At 49.2% G+C, this 19,457-nt stretch overlaps 1 protein-coding gene across 8 annotated transcripts in view; it reads left to right on the top strand.

The window, feature by feature from the left end:
* Positions 1 to 8,719: 8,719 nt before the first annotated feature.
* The window catches only part of TMEM44 (transmembrane protein 44), a 47,992-nt gene continuing 37,254 nt past the window's right edge, over positions 8,720 to 19,457 (top strand). Inside the window, exons 1-5 of one of the 8 annotated variants that reach the window (XM_069557317.1) lie at positions 8,720 to 9,262; positions 11,690 to 11,816; positions 13,493 to 13,586; positions 14,708 to 14,874; positions 15,081 to 15,167. In XM_069557317.1, the coding sequence (XP_069413418.1) occupies positions 9,108 to 9,262; positions 11,690 to 11,816; positions 13,493 to 13,586; positions 14,708 to 14,874; positions 15,081 to 15,167 (630 nt within the window). In that variant the 5' untranslated portion in view covers positions 8,720 to 9,107. The remainder of the gene's footprint in view (positions 9,263 to 11,689; positions 11,817 to 13,492; positions 13,587 to 14,707; positions 14,875 to 15,080; positions 15,168 to 19,457) is intronic. The other 7 variants (XM_069557293.1, XM_069557286.1, XR_011249868.1 and 4 more) reach the window with 7 other exon arrangements.

Here is a 19,457-nt window from a genome sequence, read left to right on the forward strand (position 1 = left end):
TGTTCAATGTACTGTATACTAGTTGAGGGTGAGAGGCCATACAGAAAGGAAAGATAGTGCTTTCAAAAGGCTCTTTACTAAAAGGTAACAACCACCATCTTGAGCAATTTAGAAACGACTTACCTGGTCCTGTGGTTAAGTCTCCGATTCCACTGCAGGGGCCGCGAGTTCAGTCCTTTGTGCGGCAACATCTCACGTGATGCATGGCATGCCAAGACAACAACAAAATGATTTCTTTTTCTTTTCAAGATGTGCAGTGTGTTGATGGCAAAGTTCTAAATAGAACTCAGGACCCTAACAATCCTATCACTTCAATCTCAACTCCAGTTTGTCCACAATGGGACTGCTTAAGATTTGGAACGGCCAGTATTTCAAAATGCATACTTTAGGGACTTCCTGAGACTCCACACTCCCAATGCTGGATCAGGGAACTAGATCCCACATGCCTCAACTAAAGACCCTGCATGCTGCCACAAAGATCAAAGATCTTGTGTGATGCAACTAAGACCTGGGGTAGCCAAGTAGGTAAACATACATTTTTTAAAAATGTATTATCTTAGAATTAATTTCTCTCTACATAGCAGGTGAATTAAATTGATGAACTTTTTTTGCTGCTGCTGCTAAGTCGCTTCAGTCATGTCTGACTCTCTGCGACCCCATAGATGGCAGAGGAGTAGCCACGAGCCCTTTCTCTTTATAATGCATTTTATAAGAACATTGACAGGAGACAGTGTGTCCTCAGAAGAGGAAAGCTGTTGAGCTGCTCAGCTGCCCACAGCCACCTCCCACCCTCTCACCCCAACCCCGCCCTTCTTCACAGGCAGCTGGGATTGGTCCAGTTGGCTGCCCGCTCCGGCAGGGCTAGTCAGCCTGCTGCAGCCCTTCCTTCTTTAGGACAATGCCAGTGGCTACAGTGCCTCTGCCAACAGGATGTGCTTACGAGCCGAGCCGTGCGAGGAGGACGTGTGTTATGGTTCCCTTGTTAAGTTTTCCTTTTTGTCAAACTCTGGACCATGGCCAGAAGACATTCACTCCTGGGCCTGGGAGGAGCCTGGTGAAGGAACTGAGTCACTTCCTGAGGATGGATCAAGTGGAGAGCCCTAAGGAAGGTACTGGAAAAATTTGGGAGGGAGGGAGGGAGTTGGTTAGAATTCATCATCCTAAGTGTCCCCTACAGGACAGAGTCCTGGCTCCCCTGGGACTGGACCGACCACCCCTCTCACCTGGCTCTACCTGCTGCAGCACCTCTGCTGCTGCCTGTGCCCACAGGCCAGCCCCCTCTGCCAGCACGAGCACCTGATCTCCAAAGCTCAGCTAATGTATTTCTTGAAAGCCTTCCCTAGCATACTCACACAGTACTAGGTATTGTTAGAGCATTTCCAGTATGTTCTTAAGTACATATCTCTCTGGCCTGTTTAAAAGTCAATATTTTCATTCCATATGTATTTTCCTTACCATGTGCCAAGCACTGAGTTGCGGAGACAGATAGGAACAAAACCATGGCAAGGCGCTCACAGCCTGGTAGAAAGACAACACTTAGCATGCTTGAAAGTCCCTAACAGAGGAGTAGCGCAGGCAATGGACCCCTCAGGACCAAGATGCCCGATCACCTGTAAGGGAAGACCACCCAGGTGGAGCAGCTTTGGAAAGGAAAATCATCCCGTTTCATTGTAGATGTGCTCAATTAAGCTATGCAAGACATGTCACAAAGGCAGTTGCTATGTGAGACTGAAGTGTGGGAGTTCTGAGCTGTGGATAATTCACTCCAGAGACCCAGGAGCAGAAGACGGATGCTCCTGGCACGTGGTAGGAAAGAGAACAAAGAACTAAGCTGTGTCTCCATTAGTTGATGTTCCTTTTCACATTTTCATTGAACCACATTTATACATAATATGTATATGTGTATGTAAAAGGTCTTGTAGGTCTTCATAAAACCGTTCAGCTTCTTCAGTGTTACTGGCTGGGGCATAGACTTGGATTACTGCGATATTGAATGGTTTGCCTTGGAGACAAACAGATCATTCTGTCGTTTTTGAAGTTGCATCCAAGTACTGCATTTCGGACTCTTCTGTTGACCATGATGGCTACTCCATTTCTTCTGAGGGATTCCTGCCAGCAGTAGTAGATATAATGGTCATCTGAGTTAAATTCACCCATTCCAGTCCATTTTAGTTCGCTGATTCCTAGAATGTCGACGTTCAGCCTTGCCATCTCTTGTTTGACCACTTCCAATTTGCCTTGATTCATGGACCTGACATTCCAGATTCCTATGCAATATTGCTCTTTACAGCATCGGACCTTGCTTCTATCACCAGTCACATCCACAGCTGGGTATTGTTTTTGCTTTGGCTCCATCCTTTCATTCCTTCTGGAGTTATTTCTCCACTGATCTCCAGTAGCATATTGGGCACCTACTGACCTGGGGAGTTCCTCTTTTGGTATCCTATCATTTTCATACTGTTCATGGGGTTCTCAAGGCAAGAATACTGAAGTGACTTGCCATTCCCTTCTCCAGTGGACCACATTCTGTCAGAACTCCACCATGACCCACCCGTCTTGGGTGGCCCCGCTGTCATGGCTTGGTTTCTTTGAGTTAGACAAGGCTGTGGTCCTAGTGCAAAAGTAGAAAGTCAAGAAACACCTGGAGTAACAGGCAAATTTGGCCTTGGAATGTGGAATGAAGCAGGGCAAAGACTAACAGAGTTTTGCCAAGAAAATGCACTGGTCATAGCAAACACCCTCTTCCAACAACACAAGAGAAGACTCTACACATGGACATCACCAGATGGTCAACACCAAAATGAGATTGATTATATTCTTTGCAGCCAAAGATGGAGAAGCTCTATACAGCCAACAAAAACAAGACCAGGAGCTGACTGTGGCTCAGATCATGAACTCCTTTTTACCAAATTCAGACTCAAATTGAAGAAAGTAGGGAAAACTGCCAGACCATTCAGGTGTGACCTAAATCAAATCCCTTATGATTATACAGTGGAAGTGAGAAATAGATTTAAGGGCCTAGATCTGATAGATAGAGTGCCTGATGAACTATGGAATGAGGTTCGTGACATTGTACAGGAGACAGGGATCAAGACCATCCCCATGGAAAAGAAATGCAAAAAAGCAAAATGGCTGTCTGGAGAGGGCTTACAAATAGCTGTGAAAAGAAGAGAGGTGAAAAGCAAAGGAGAAAAGGAAAGATATAAGCATCTGAATGCAGAGTTCCAAAGAATAGCAAGAAGAGATAAGAAAGCCTTCTTCAGCGATCAATGCAAAGAAATAGAGGAAAAGAACAGAATGGGAAAGACTAGAGATCTCTTCAAGAAAAGTAGAGATACCAAGGGAACATTTCATGCAAAGATAGGCTCGATTAAGGATAGAAATGGTATGGACCTAACAGAAGCAGATGATATTAAGAAGAGGTGGCAAGAATACACGGAAGACCTATACAAAAAAGATCTTCACGACCCAGATAATCATGATGATGTGATCACTAATCTAGAGCCAGATATCTTGGAATGTGAAGTCAAGTGGGCCTTAGAAAGCATCACTATGAACAAAGCTAGTGGAGGTGATGGAATTCCAGTTGAGCTGTTTCAAATCCTGAAAGATGATGCTGTGAAAGTGCTGCAGTCAATATACCAGCAAATTTGGAAAATTCAGCAGTGGCCAGGACTGGAAAGGTCAGTTTTCATTCCAATCCCAAAGAAAGGCAATGCAAAAGAATGCTCAAACTACCGCACAATTGCACTCATCTCACATGCTAGTAAAGTAATGCTCAAAATTTTCCAAGCCAGGCTTCAGCAATATGTGAACCGTGAACTCCCTGATGTTCAAGCTGGTTTCAGAAAAGGCAGAGGAAGCAGAGATCAAATTGCCAACATCCGCTGGATCATGGAAAAAGCAAGAGAGTTCCAGAAAAACATATATTTCTGCTTTATTGACTATGCCAACGCCTTTGACTGTGTGGATCACAAGAAACTGTGGAAAATTCTTCAAGAGATGGGGATACCAGACCACCTGACCTGCTTCTTGAGAAATCTGAATGCAGGTCAGGAAGCAACAGTTAGAACTGGACATGGAACAACAGACTGGTTACAAATAGGAAAAGGAGTACATCAAGGCTGTATATTTTCACCCTGCTTATTTAACTTATATGCAGAGTACATCATGAGAAATGCTGGACTGGAAGAAACACAAGCTGGAATCAAGATTGCTGGGAGAAATATCAATAACCTCAGATATGCAGATGACAGCACCCTTATGGCAGAAAGTGAAGAGGAACTAAAAAACCTCTTGATGAAAGTGAAAGAGGAGAGTGAAAAAGTTGGCTTAAAGCTCAACATTCAGAAAACAAAGATCATGGCATCTGGCCCCATCACTTCATGGGAAATAGATGGGGAAACAGTAGAAACAGTGTCAGACTTTATTTTGGGGGGCTCCAAAATCACTGCAGATGGTGACTGCAGCCATGAAATTAAAAGACGCTTACTCCTTGGAAGAAAAGTTATGACCAACCTAGATAGTATATTCAAAAGCAGAGACATTACTTTGCTGACTAAAGTCCGTCTAGTCAAGGCTATGGTTTTTCCTGTGGTCATGTATGGATGTGAGAGTTGGACTGTGAAAAAGGCTGAGTGCCGAAGAATTGATGCTTTTGAACTGTGGTGTTGGAGAAGACTCTTGAGAGTCCCTTGGACTGCAAGGAGATCCAACCAGTCCATTCTGAAGGAGATCAACCCTGGGATTTCTTTGGAAGGAATGATGCTAAAGCTGAAGCTCCAGTACTTTGGCCACCTCATGCGAAGAGTTGACTCATTGGAAAAGACTCTGATGCTTGGAGGGATTGGGGGCAGGAGGAGAAGGGGACGACCGAGGATGAGATGGCTGGATGGCATCACAGACTCGATGGACATGAGTCTGAGTGAACTCCGGGAGATGGTGATGGACAGGGAGGCCTGGCGTGCTGCGATTCATGGGGTCGCAAAGAGTCGGACATGACTGAGCAACTGAACTGAACTGAACTGATATGTATGTATGTATGTATTTAGCTGCATTGGGTCTTATTTGTGGTGCAATGAATCTTTAATTGCAGCATGTGGGACCTAGTCCCCAGACCAGAGCATAGAGCTCCAGCCACTGGACCACCAGTTAAGTCCTTCCACATTTGTTTTTAAGTAGATCTGAGGCTCTTCCTGGGAAAGACAGTAACAATTGCCACAACTGGCATGTGCCAGATGCTTTATCTGCAGGATTTCTAATAATCATAGTGACTCTATGGTAGGTACTCTTGTTATCAGTTTACAGGTAAGAATACTCCCGTGCAGAAAGGATCAGCGCTTTACCCAGTCATAGCTGCAAGGAGGCAGCATGTGAATTCCAGTAGAAGATTATCATAAACCCACACTTTCCTAATCCATTGTCCAATGTCCCCAGATATCCAGTGACTGGAAACAGCTCCCCACATTTTCTCCACCCCAAGCGAGGGCCATCTCATAACCCTGTTTCTCATAAGCCTCTCCAAGGAAGCTTGCATAAAACTGCAGTTAGTTGGCTGGATAATGGCCCCCAAAGATATCAAGTCCTGATCCTTGGAGCCTATAAATGTTACCTTGTAGGAAGAAAGGGTCTTTGCAGGTGTGGTTTAGTTAAGGATCTTAAGACAGGGAGATTATTGTGGATTATTTGAGGAGGCCGCAAACACAATGTCTTTATAAAAGAGAGACAGAGGGAGATTAAACATAGAAGAGGAAAAGGCAATATAGACCTGGAGACAGGAGGCAGAGACTGATCAGAGTGATGCAGCTGCAAGGCAGGGACTATTCACAGCCACCAGATGCTGGAAGAGAGGGGACAAGAAGGAGCTTCTCCCTTAAAGTGCCAGGGATTAGGGCAGGCACCAGATACCAGATACCACCAGGGGATAGAGCAGGCAGCCCAGGAAACACCTTGATTTTAGTCCTGTGACACTGATTGCAGACTTTGGGCCTCCAGGACTGTGAGGGAATGCATTTTTGTTGCTTTAAACCACGAAATTTGTGATTTGTTTCAGCAGATCCAGGACACTAATCATGTGGATTCCAAGGACACGCGCCCAGGGAGTTAGATTTAGTAGGTCTGCTTTTTGAAGGGCAACCAGAGCGATTCTGATACTGACAATCTGTGGGCCACACAGCCTCAACTGCTCAGGCAGGGCAACTGTAGGACTTAAACCCTTAAGTGCTGACCGCTGGACCACCAGGGAATTCCCTGAAACAACTAAATTAGGTCCATCTCCCCAGGATTTATGCTGAGGCTGAGGGAGAAGGAAACAAAAATAAAGACTGAATCAAGTTAAACAGTGGCAATTTCAGGTCTAAACAAAACTGATAGTATAAGGTGATCTTGGGCCTTGTGAAAGGGTGACACCAAACTGTGGACAGTCCTCACTTTAGCAAGACAGCTAGTGGGATAGATAGATGATTTTGGAATAGACCTGCCTCTGGGAGCTGTAGGCACCAGAGGAATCCAGGATCTAGATGGCCACCAGTCAGCACCCATGGGTAATTATATCAAGGCAGAGACAACCAGTTGTAAGCACAGAGGAAAACACCAGAAGAACCCACAAAAACCCAGAAGACAAAAACAAAAGGAAAAAAAAAAAGAACCAGAAGGCAGAAATTAGACTAAGAGTATATATTGTTTATGCTGCTGCTGCTGCTAAGTCGCTTCAGTCATGGCCGACTCTGTGCGACCCCATAGACGGCAGCCCACCAGGCTCCCCTGTCCCTGGGATTCTCCAGGCAAGAACACTGGAGGGGGTGGCCATTTCCTTCTCCAATGCATGAAAGTGAAAAGTGAAAGTGAAGTCGCTCAGTCATCTCTGACTCTTCGCGACCCCATGGACTGCAGCCTACCAGGCTCCTCTGTCCATGGGATTTTCCAGGCAAGAGTACTGGAGTGGGGTGCCATCGCCTTCTCTGATTTATTGTTTATAGACTATGAGAAACTTGGGTTACATATATTTTCCCTTTTAATTTACCCATCTAATCTTGTCTTGCATGTATGCGTGCTCAGTTGTATTCAACTTTGCAACCTCACGGACAGTAGCCTGCCATGTTCCTCTGTCCATGGGATTCTCCAGGCAAGAATACTGGAGTGGGTTATCATTTCCTCCTCCAGGCAATATTCCTGACCCAGGGATCAAACCTGCATCTCCTTCATTCACAGGTGAATTTTTTTACCACTGAACCAACTGTCTTAGTTGGCATTAATTTTATATCACTTCATCTTAATCATTTTACTATTTGAATTTTGGCCCGTTTTGTTTAATAATACACTTTAATTCAATCTCTATTTGCTCAATTGCCTGTTTAATATCTTTTTCTTCTACTGAACTGTAAAGGTAGGTGGAAACTATGTCTGTTTTTCTCAGCAGTGTGTCCCGAGCCCTTAGCACAAAGACTGACAGTGGTCGTCTCTCCTGTGAGTGCTCGTAGCTTTTAAAGATGAATGAACCTGTGAAATGGCACAGCCACTTTGGTTAAAAGTCCAGTAGTTCCTCACACCCAGGTATATGCCCAAGAGACTGAAGACCTATATCCACACAAAAACTTGTACACAAATGTTCATAATAGCATCATTCATAATGTCCCAATGTGGAAGCAACCCAACTGTCCATCAAATGATGAAAAGATAAATAAAATGTGGTACATCCATACAGTGGATTATTTTTTAGTCCTGAAAAGAAATGGGGACTTCTCTGGTGGTCCAGGTCCTACGACTCCAAACTCCCAATGTAGGGGACCCCACTTCAATCCCTGTCAGAGAACTAAATCCCTGCATGCCTCAATGAAGATGGAAGTTCCTGAGTTCCGCAACCACCGGAGCAGTCAAATAGATAGATAACAAAGAAATGACACCCTGATACATGCCACGGTATATGGATGAACCTTAAAAACATTATGCCAAGTGAAAGAAGTCGGTCACAAAAAGGTTACCTATTGGATGATCCCATTTATAAGGAATGTCCAGCATAGACAAATCCATAGAGACAGAAGCTGCCTAGGGCTGGGAGTGCTTGAGGGGGATGGAGAATAACTACATGCTAGTGGGTGCTAGGTTTTTTGCCAGGTAATGAAAATGTTCTAAAATTCGACAATGATGGTGGCTGCAGCAACTCGGCGGAAATGTTAAAAACCGCTGACTTGTACACTTTAAAAGGGTGAATCTTCTATGGTATATGAATGGGATCTCCATAGAGCTATCTTTAAAAATAAAAAAAGAAATGATACAACTTCTTCAAGTGATTAAAAATCAACAAGGAAAAATTTAAATTATAATAGTTTATTTTCAAGAAAAATAGTCCTATGTACTTGAGTGGCCGTGTCTGAATGGGAGGGGGCAGACTGCAAAAATCACGGGGCTCCCAGGCTGCGGGGGTCGCCGCCTAGGAGGACTTCACTTCTAGAGCCCCGCTTGGGCAAATGGTGGGGACGCAAGGTGCAGCCTCAGAAAAGAGGGTGAGAGAGGATGCCGGAGAGCGCGGGCGATTTCTCTTTCCTGGCCTCCCACCGCACCCTTTGTATCGTGCCATTTTAACGATCTCACACCTCTCGGGATCACCAGAGCCCAGGCGGCTCGCCGGGAGCGAAGTGTGCATTGTTTGGCTCAGGAAATGTGGGGTAATGAAGGTGCCTCCCACTGGGCTGGCAGGTCACTGTATTCCGCTCTGGCCTCCGGTTTGGGGGATGGGTGACAGCGAAGGGGCCCGCGGAGCCGCGCCGCCTGGGGGGCAGGGAGCGCAGCCTTTGTGCCGAGGCTGCTCCCGGCTCCGGACGCTGGGGGGCGGCCTCCCGCCCGCAGACCCCCGACAATAGCGGGAGGGGTGGGGAAGCCGCACGGTTCCGGAAACTTTTCCCTGGAGTCCTGACCGCCGCCGCCCGCCCCCGGGAGCGGAGCTGGGCGCGCCCATCTCCGGCCGGCCGACTGTGTGCTCGGGCTGGCCCGCTGCGGCGGAACCGCACAGAAGGGGGCGTGCGGGGCGGCAGCGCCGGGGCCGCGGGCAGCAAGGGAGGCTGCACGCGGGTCCCTGGCCACGCGAAGGCGCGGGCACCGGACTGGGCGGAATGGAGCCTGCCATGGGGGAGGCTCCCAGCCGCGCACCGGCGCCCGCGCTCTGGGACTGGGACTACCTGGACCGCTGCTTCGCCCGCCACCGTGTCTGCATCTCCTTCGCCCTGTGGATCTGCGCCTCTTCCTGCTGGATCGCCGTCCACGCGCTGTAATGGGGGCCGGGGCCGCCGCGGGGGGAACGGGGCGCTGGCCCTGCTGACTCGCTCTTGGGCACCTAGAAGGGTGAGGGCAGAAAGGGAGGATCCAAGAAGCAGGACAATTCCAGGGTCGAGAGGCGCATTTTGCTGTAGACTGAAATCAGAGCCTTCTTTCCGGATTCCACGAACGAGGAGGCTGGGCTGGGAGCCCACAGAAGGCTGGGTGGTATGGTGGGCGGGACCGTGGACTGGAAGCCGCCAGTCCTGGGTGTCTTGTCAGCCTTTCCCCACTGACTGGCCCTGTGAGCTGGGCGAGGTGTAAAGTCCCTGGGGCTCACTTTTCCTCACATAAATGGGGATGTTAGCGCATAGGACCGGCTGGGAGGATCCAATGAGTTAGTGCTGGTAGAGCTCTTCCTAAGTGCTCATTAAACAGCATTATTATTGCTCCTGCACTGCCATCCACCCTTGGCAGAGAACATGAGCCTGTCTCTCCATGTTCTGGCCTCAGTTTACCCAAGGCCCTCCTAGCTGAGAAGGGGAGAGGTAATTATATAACTCTGGCTACAAACTCGGCCCTGGTCTGTCCAACACCGGAAGTGATCTGGCCGAGTGATCACCGTAACCTGGGTTCTAAGGGTGATGTCTGGCTAAAGATGGTCTCTAGGTCTTCTGGCACCCTGTCCCAAGCTCTGGAGGATGGTGCCCCCATGTATTTCCTAGGTGGAGGGGGAGGGAGAGAAGAACCACCCCGGAGGCTGGCACCTGCTCACCCTCAGCACTCAATCCTGTTTACCTCAGGCCTGATGTTGTTGGAGAGAGTCTGCAGGCCATGAATAAGAAAACACTTGGAACATTTGCTGAGGGCCTAGTCCTGCCATCGTTAACTCACCAATCCCTGCCACCACCCCGTGAGTCAGGGACTGTCACTGACTCTGTTTAGATGAGGAAGCCTGAGGTTCTGACAAGTTAACTGACTTGCCTGAGTGAATGGGGAGAACTGAAACCCCAGGACCTACTGGAAGGGGCAGGCTTGGGAGGTGACTACCCAGATCAGAGGATGGGAACTAAGGGGGCAGTTTACCTGCATGGTCTCACATGCTCATCACCACCACCCTCTGAGATGGGTGTCATCAGACAGCTTACCCTCCATGAACTAAACTTGGAGAGGTTACGAGCGTCCGTGAGAATGCCCACTGGCTGGGCTGAGAGCAGAGCCTCTGCCTTTTCACCTTGCCTCAGCTGTGTAGGGGCTGGATCAGGGCCAACCCGGGGTCCCTGACCCCTGAGAGCTGGAGACGTGGCTGAAGAGCACCAGGGCACAGGCAGGGCCTCCACAGGTAAAGTGGAAGGCCTGCATTAACTCACCTTTCACCATAGACCTCAGTGTTCTCCTCTCTCAAATGGGAGGGTTGAAATAAATTATTTGTAACTTGGGTCCATCTCGGGGAGTCTCTAGTGTAGAGTCTTCACTCTCGGACCTTCAGTTTCAGGATTCAAAATTAACAGTTTACATTCCCATTGGGAGCTTTGGGCTTTGTCTGGCCAGTCAGGAATGTTTGGGAGCCCAGTCGTCTTCTGTCCGCATCAGTTTGTCCCAAGGGCTGATGCTCAGAACTGGCCAAATGGTCCTAATGATGTGGAGTAAGTCCTACCCTGTGGTTAAAGGAAATGAAACCAGAGCTGCAATTGTGCATCAGTTTCCCAGTAGAAATGTTGGCAGGGAAACATCTCAGACAAAGTATTTCCAAGATCCTACTGATGATGCTGACAAAGAGACGTCTGCCCGTTCCAGCTTGTCCTGCCTTCCTGCACTTATTCCTGGGTGAATGTGGGGGTAGAAAGTGAGCAGTAAGGGAGAGAAGCCAGCAGTGGCAACTCAAAGTGCCACGGCATCTTTTAGGAGTCTTCCCCGGTGTGTAAAGAACATGCACCCAAAATGAAAGCAACTCAGATGCAGCTGGCAGAAACCGAGCCATCTCACTGCACAGATGGATTAGAAGGATTTCATGTTAATTGCAAAGAAACAAGTTGCCTTTTTAATTTAGGCAATTAACTCTGCTCTACAGTAAAACTGCAATGATTGGATTACTTTTATAACTCTCCTGTTTCCTTTCTAAAAAAGAAAAGCTGACAGCTCGTTTGTCAGCACCGAGAGGTGGGTTGTGAATTTGAGGCAGCCAGATTGATAGGGGGAAAGAAACTCCTCCTTTTGTGAAGCCTGGCTCTTGCTTTGGGCTTGGTGGTCAGAGGCTCAGAGTCCTTTCCATCCTTTACTTTTTGCATCTGTAAACTAAGGTCAAAAACACCTGCTGAATATATGGGGAAGAAAATGATTCGTAAGGAAACCAAGTCACAGCTGCCTTTTTCAGACACCTGCTCTGGGAGCCCAACCTTACATCTTTGTATTCTGTCCACACTCCTGTCTGTCCCCACAGGCTTCTGTATCTGAGATGTGGGAGGAAATCTGGACGGGACCAGTCAGCATTATGGGCTGCGTGCTGCCTCCTGATCAGTCTGTGTGATACTATTGGGGCGATTCTGGCCAAACAACTCACCATTCAGGTGGGTTGGGACCACAGGTGACAGTGGCTTCTGTTTTGTTCCTTCCCCATGCAAAGCAGCTTTGCCCTAGGGTCTGTGCCCCTGCTGGCCTTTCTGGTCCTCCAATAACCACGTGAGTCACTGCTCACCTCCTTCAAGTCTTTGCTCAAAAATCTCCTCTCAATAAGACCTCCTGACCATCTGTTTAAAATTGTGCCCTGCGTCTCCCACAGCTGCTCCAGACCCCTCATCCTGCTCATTTCCCCCTCAATGTACCATCTGCTTTACTTTATTCATTATGTCTATTCTTTATTACATGTTAACCCTTACTAGCATGTCAGCTTCATAAGGGCAACAACTTTAATTCAGTGCCATCTCTCCAACACTTAAAACAGGAGCTGGCACATAGTAGATGTCCAATTTAAAAAAAAAAAAAGATGGGTGCTGTTACTGTTTTCTAGAGCCCAGGCACTGCCCCCACTCATGTCGGGGTATCTGAATCCTTTCCCAGGTGGTGATGTGGGCTTTGGAGCAAATGAGAAACATTTCAAGTTTTTCCAAAGTCTGGGACCTTAAACAAATCTGTGTAGAAAGGGGCCTATCTCAAAACACATATCCCAAGGAAGAAGGACCTGTGGGCCCCACTTTAGGGGGCTGGTCCTGGCCTTTTGCCACCCAGGGAGAGGTGAAGGAGGGCAGCCTGGCAGTTGGACACAGATTTGAAGAGTTCTAGACCCTGCTGTGTGCAGCATTCTATCAGAAACAAATCACCTTTCATTTTGGAGGCAATTCTCACTAGCTGATAAAAGATAATGAAGTTCAGCTCAAGTCCAATAATAGCTGATATTTATTAAATAGTAAGGGCTTTTCATATATTAATTCACTTAATCCTTAAATTATGGGTGCTCTCATCATCCCTGTTTTACACATGAGGTGTAAAAGAGGTGTGGAGAGGTGTAGAGAGGTTACATAACCCTGCTACAGGCATGCTCTTGTAAGTAGCAGTGTCAGGATTCAAACCCTAGAACACATGCTGTTAAGCACTAAATACAGTGGGCCCTCGAACAACATGGGTTTGAACTGTGTGCAATCACTTATAAGTGGATTTTTTTCAAATAATACACACTATGGCACCCCACGATCCATGGGTGGTTGAATCTATGGATGCAGAACAGAGGATACAGAGGACCTGCTGTAAAGTGACACTCAGAATTTCTGCTGCAAGGAAGTGAGCTGTTCAAGTGTCCACTATAGTGGCAGTAGCGAGTGCCAGTTTCGGCAGGCACATCTTACTTTCCTCCGATCACCAGCCTAAGCAACTTTCCATGTGTCGGCTCATATCATCGGCTTCACACTGAGAGAAGTGCTGTTATTATCTTTGCTTCACAGATGAGGAAACAGAGGTGCTGGGAAGGTCAGTGGCTGGGCCAGAGTTGCACAAGACTACGCCGTACAATGGAAAGTGTGGCGGGCTGGGATCTTGTCCCATCTCTATGATGCACGTTTTCATAATGGCTTTGGTCACTTGAGCAAAACCCCATTTCCTCAAATGGAGGTGATGACCAACCTCTGTGGCGTGGGAGGTATCCCTGGAAACCCTATTTCAGTGGAACATATGTAGTGGAGGAGATCCAGAACGAGAGGTACTACAGCTGTGGAAAGAGGTTTGAACACCAAGACCTTTCCTTTGCTCGCAGGTCTTCACTGGTGCCTACCTAGCAGCTGTCGACCTGGTGAACTTTGTGTCCATTCTTTTCCCAGTCTGTGGCTCCAAATTCAAGTCTAATTCGGGTGAGTGTGCTGCCACCTCTTCCTGACTTCATCATCCACTCATTTCATTCAGCAGCACCTCTCCCTGTTGTGCCTGAGCTGGGCCCCTGCCAGGTACAGATGAATGAGCGAGCTCCCCGGCCTCAGCCAGAGCAAGAGGTCCGGGCCCTAAAAGGTAGTCAGCGCTGCTAGTGAGGGGTGTGCGCACAGTGGGCAGCAGAGGAGGGGAGGGTCTGCAGGTGTCGGGAGAAGGTGACGTTGGAACTGGGGCCGCAGGAAAGGGCTTTCCAGATGAAAGAGCAGCCTGGGAAGAGGTCAGGAAGAAGGAGGGGGCAGGGCTTAGGGGACAGACAGTGATACTCAGTGTGCAAGTCCAGGGGCTCCAGGTGAAGCCCCACCGCTGCTGGAAATGGAGTCCAGGAAAGGACCTGCACAGCCTCAGGCAGAGCAGGGACTGGAGGTGGCTGAGATGGGATGAGTAGGCTGGGAGTGTGTGGGACCAGACGTTCCCGACAAGGGGCAGCAACACGCTCGGACCATCATCTTAAAAGGAAGTGCTTGCACCAGGGCGTAATGTAAGATACCCTTGGGCTCAATGCTGCCCAGAGGAGGAATGCTCTTTTTGGAGTTGTTCAGCGGAGGATCTGCCTTCTGTTTCAAGGGGTCTTTCAAAGACGATGCTTCTCCTGCTCACAGTTTTGATGCCTTGGCACCACTCTGCCCACTCATGGGGCATTCACCAAGCTTGTGCAGGCTCTGCTCAGTGCCGGGCTCTGCTCAGTGCCAGGCTCTGTGCAGACTCTAGAGCTGCCTAGGCACAGTGCCTGCGCTTAGGGGGCTCCAGTCTAGGATGAACAGCACCGTGTGCACGCAGATGTATGTGATAAAGGATAACGCTGACCTGCCTTGAAACATAAAACGACGTGAAAGGCTGAGGAAGGGGAAGAGCACCAGGCATGGGGGGTGGGGGGAATGAGAGGGCACCACCACAGGCCCTTCATGAGTGGGCAAGGTCTGGCCTGTGGGACAACGTGGGAGCACGTCCTGGCCTTGTGGCCGGGGTCAACACCAGTTCTTCCCACGCAGCTGTCTGTTGGGTTCCAGATCCCGGCAGCTGAGCAGGATCTTGGTGTCTGTTGCAGGACGGGGCTCCCGGGAGAGGAAGAGGAGGCAGCGGCTCCAGGCCAGCGTGTTTGCCCTGGTCCTGCCACTGAGCCTGGGCCCAGGCTGGGCTCTGTGGGCCACCATCCCATGGGCTTCAGGCCATGACCGAGGGCTGCAGAGGAGGCTGCTGGGCATCCTGGTGCAGGTGAGGCCAGGCCTGCTCGGGCTGAGGGAGAGGGGTATGATGTCGGGGAATACGGGTCCCTCCCCTCCACACAGTCCCAATCAGTGTCCTGGGGGTGGGGGCCAGGCCTAGGCCTTGCTGGGAATAACCACCTAAAAGCAGAAAAGGGTGGGCCCAGTGTGCCTGGGAGTCTCCCCTGGGTGCTGAGTGTATCACTGTTCCCACAGGACAATACAGAAATCCTCGGCTTCCTGCTGGGTGGCATCGCGGCCTTGGGCTCCTGGGTTTCCCGGATCCCCCCACTCTCCAGAATTGTGAGCCTGGGGCTGGGACTGTGGGGTCACCCCTGAAGGTCTTAGGGCATTTGGGACCATCCTCCCAGCTCCAGGTCACTGGGGTGGAGAGATGGTGTCCCCGTGTGCACAGCCGTGTGTGTATGTATGGGGGGGGGGGTGTTTGTGTATATGTGTGTGCGGGGCAGAGGGCAGCTGGCCCCAGGCTCCAGGGATCCTGAGGCTCACAGCGGGAGGGCTCTGTGTCCACTCTATTTCTTGTAGCAAATGACAAACAGGTTCTCAGGAAGGAGCCCCTGGGTTTGGATGAACAAGCATCCTATTAAGGAATGAAAAGGTTTGAGGTTTTAGAAGATAGGATTGTTCAGCTCCTGGGCTCTTTATATTCGAGAGTGTCTTGTTGGCAGATATTTTCCCGGTGTCTGGGGTAAAGGAAGCCCTATGTTGGCCACTCCCCTGGGGTAAACAGACATGACTTGAGATGCCCTGCTTGCCCTTGGCGAGCTCAGTCTCAAGAAGACAGAGAAATGGAAAACAAGGTGTTTGAATGCTCTAAGAGAGAGAATCAAATGTTTGGGGATTTAGAAAAGAGAGAGAGACACCTCTACGTTGTGCAAATGAATGAGGGTGGAAACTGTTGACACTGCTGGGTGCTGGGGGTGCCCAGATTGGCAGGAAGACAGGGTGGGGCCTGAGGAAGCAGAGGCGAGGGGAGGCAACAGGGGCAGAGGAGAGTGCAGGAAAGGCCACCAAGGCAAGAGGGCACCTGCAAGAGAACCACATATTACATGACCCCAGAAATGTGCCAGCCCATCATTTAGTCTTAAAACAGTCACTTGCCCAAGAGTACTGTGTTTTCTTTACATTAATTTATTTATTCAGCTGGGCCGGGTCTTAACTGCAGCACTCAGGATGTTTGATCTTTGTTGCGGCTCATGGGATCTTTAGTTGTGGCACGCAAGCCGTTAGTTGCAGCATGTGGGATCTAGTTCCCTGACCAGGGATCGAACTGGGGCCCACTGCACTGGGAGTGCAGAGTCTTAGCCACTGGACCACCAGGGAAGCCCCAGAGCTGTGATTTAATAGCAGTTCCAGGAGAACAGGATTTGGGGATGGCGGGGTCTTAGTTGAGCACTCTGAGAGCTGCAGCCTGAAACCTCCCAGGGCACTGGGCCTCCTCAGCAACGGTGCGATCTCCAGATCAACGGAGGTGAGTGTGGGGAGCACTGTGCTCAGTTCAGCCCCCCTGGGATGGGTCTTCAGGGTGGTGTGGGGCTGGGAAGCTGTGTCACACGACAGCCTTTGAAGGAATTGCTGCAGGGCCCTGGCCACCTGTATTGTAAAAGTTTCTTTCGCCTGCAGTAACAAAGTGTCACAGACTTGGAACAACAGAAATGTATTGTCTTTAAGTCTCAGTGGCCAGAGGCCCGACCCCAAAGTGTCAGGGCCACGCTCCCTCTGAAGGCCCTAGAGAGGGGTCTGTTTCAGGCTGTTCTCTGAGCTTCTGCTAGTTCCCTGACTGGTGGCAGCACAACTCCAGGATTTGTGTGGTGTTCTCCGAGTGTGTGTGTGCGTGCGCGCACGCGTGCGTGCACACCCACCAATGCATGTAGTCTTCCCGTGGCCTTTCCTCCGTACGTTCCTGTACCTGACTTTCCCCTTTTCATAAGGAATAGTCATCTTGGATCAGGGCTCATCCTAACAACCTCAGCTTAGCTTGGTCATCTACATAGACCCTACTTCTAAATAAGGCTACATTTACTAGCTCTGGGAGTTGGACTCCAGTGTCTTTTTAGGGAAACTCAATCCAACCCATAACACCAGCCCCCCTAAAATACCCCAGGCCAGCCCCACCCCTGGGTTCCTCCCTCTGCTTCATTTTCTTGATCACACTTATCACAGCCTGAAATTAGCTCCTTTAGTTATTTGCCAAGTGGCTGCCTGGTTCCCCAGCAGAGAGTTGGCACCGTGAGAGCAGTCACCCTTTCTGTTTTACTTCTCGCTGTGTGCCAGACATTTGGGGTCTGCCCAGGGTAGTGCCAGGAGACATTTCTTACTGAGAGACTATATCTGGCCTAGAAAATAGGGAGTTCATGGATACAGCAAATGGAGAGCTGTCTTGGGGCAGAAAGAGTAGCCTTGTTCTCTGCAGTCTTAGTGATAAGAACCAAGACCAGAACCAATAACCAGGAGGTTACTGGGAGGGCCACATCCCATTCAGTGAAAAAAAAAAGACTCCATGGGTTAGACACTTTGCCCAGTGGCTGGCATGTTGAGAGCAATCGGTATTGTTATTTATTCCTGCTTTAGTAGGTAGTGAGCTCCTCATCACTAGAGGCATTCAAGCCGGATGACCCCCACCTTGGCAGGAAGATAGAGGGAGATTACATTGGAACTGAGCTGGGTAATCTAGGAGAGACTGCCAGCCCTGAGTGTGTCTGGTCCAGTGAACAAAAGCCCAGAGCTAGGGTTCCCTCATTAGGAAGAAAGCCAGCAAGACTGGGGTGCAATGGAAGCTGAGCCAGCATGGCCTCAGACCCTGGATCCCCCAGAAGCTGCTTCTAACTTACCCTTGGTGGGGGCACTGAGCAGTCTGGCTGGGTAGCTTTGGTGGGAGAAGATGCCATTTTTCCAGGGGCAAGTCCTTGAATGGGACAAGGAGTGTGAACGTGCTCTGATCAGTAGAGCCCTGTGCTGACAACATGGGGAATCACTGCTGCTGCAGGAGCAGCTGAGGCATGGCCCACTTCCGACCCCCAGCACAGATTTGCCAGGCAACCACCAGACGGGTTGTCCCCTCAACCATCAGTCCTGAACTGTTAGGCAGGCCCGAGTGTGCTGGAGAAGCTCCCGCCACATCTTGAGTCACCAAGCCAGTTCCAGTCTTCAAGCAGCGATGCTTGAGGCACCTGCTGTGTGCCCAGCGCCACAGGCAAACAGCCCTCTAGCCCTCCAGAGCCCTAGTACCAACACTGACAAGAGCTTGAGTGTTGAGTCAGATGGTACTGGGCATGAGTTGGCACCAGAGTGAGAGCAGAGGGCTCCCCCGCTGAGCCCCTCTCTGCACGTCACTGCCCCTCTGGCCATCAATGTCTCCTGTAAAATGGGGTGGGTGGGCTGGAGGACCCCAAGGGTTTCTTGGTATAGTGATGCTGCCTGCGTTGTGTGAGGTAAGAAGAGCCAAGGGAAGGGGTGTCACTCTACCTACAGCCTCTGGGGCTAGCGGTTCGGGAGTCACCCTCCCCAGCTAGGTGCTGTCTGTTTAGGGGTGTTGTGGTGGTGGTTTAGTTGTTAAGTCCTGTCTGACTCTGCAACCCCATAGACTGTAGCCCTCCAGGCTCCTCTGTCCATGAGATTTCCCAGGCAAGAATACTGGAATGAGTTGCCATTTCCATCTCCAGGGTATTTTCCCAACCCAGGGATTAAACCCACATCTGCATCTCCTGTGCTGGCAGTGGATTTTTTACACTAAGCCACCACCAGTAGGTAGTGGCGGTGGGAGGAAGGAATTACTTGCTCCCCTTAGGGTGGAGGTGGTAAGGGATGGTTTCCCAGAGTTGAAACAGGGAAGCCTGGGAACAAAGTTGGAAGAGACGCAGAGGGAGACCTAACACTCCTGAGGAATCTTTTTTTTGTTTCCTTTTCCTTGGCTGCTCTGCATGGCTTGTGAGATCCTAATTCTCTGATCAGGGATTGAACCCAGGCCCTTGGCAGTGAAAGTGCAGAGTTCCAACCACTGGGAATTCAGTCCTTTTGAGGATTAAAATTAAAATGGGGAAAATCGACCAAAACATGCTTTTTCTCTTGAATTGTGTCCATTCCTTAGGCAAGGCCTGCATGTCTCCAAATACAGTCATCTAATGAGCAGGCTAAGTTTATGTATATATATATGTAAACACACGTGTATATATACATATATATTATGTATGTATGTAAACACACATGTGTATATATATGTAAACACGTGTGTATATATATACACACATATACATGTATATGTATTCTGTGTTAATTTAAATGCCTATGTAACTGTATGACTTGGAAATACATATGTGTTTATATACTTAATGTGTATAGAAAGTGACTTTATACCTGTAAATGGTACTTACATATAGATATTGCATATGTTTCCTTTTAAAAAAACCAATATGCATGACTCATTCTCCAAAAATATCCCCTTGGCTTCAAAAATTACCAGAATGTTATCTCTAATTTCCCTGACTTTCCCATCTGGGCTAGTTCGGAGTTGGTGGTCCCAAGAAGAGAAGGGTCAGGGCTTGGCTCTCCATAATTCTATCTCCCTTATGTTCT

The sequence above is a fragment of the Ovis canadensis genome, chromosome 1 (assembly GCF_042477335.2).
Source record: "Ovis canadensis isolate MfBH-ARS-UI-01 breed Bighorn chromosome 1, ARS-UI_OviCan_v2, whole genome shotgun sequence".
Taxonomy (NCBI): domain Eukaryota; kingdom Metazoa; phylum Chordata; class Mammalia; order Artiodactyla; family Bovidae; genus Ovis; species Ovis canadensis.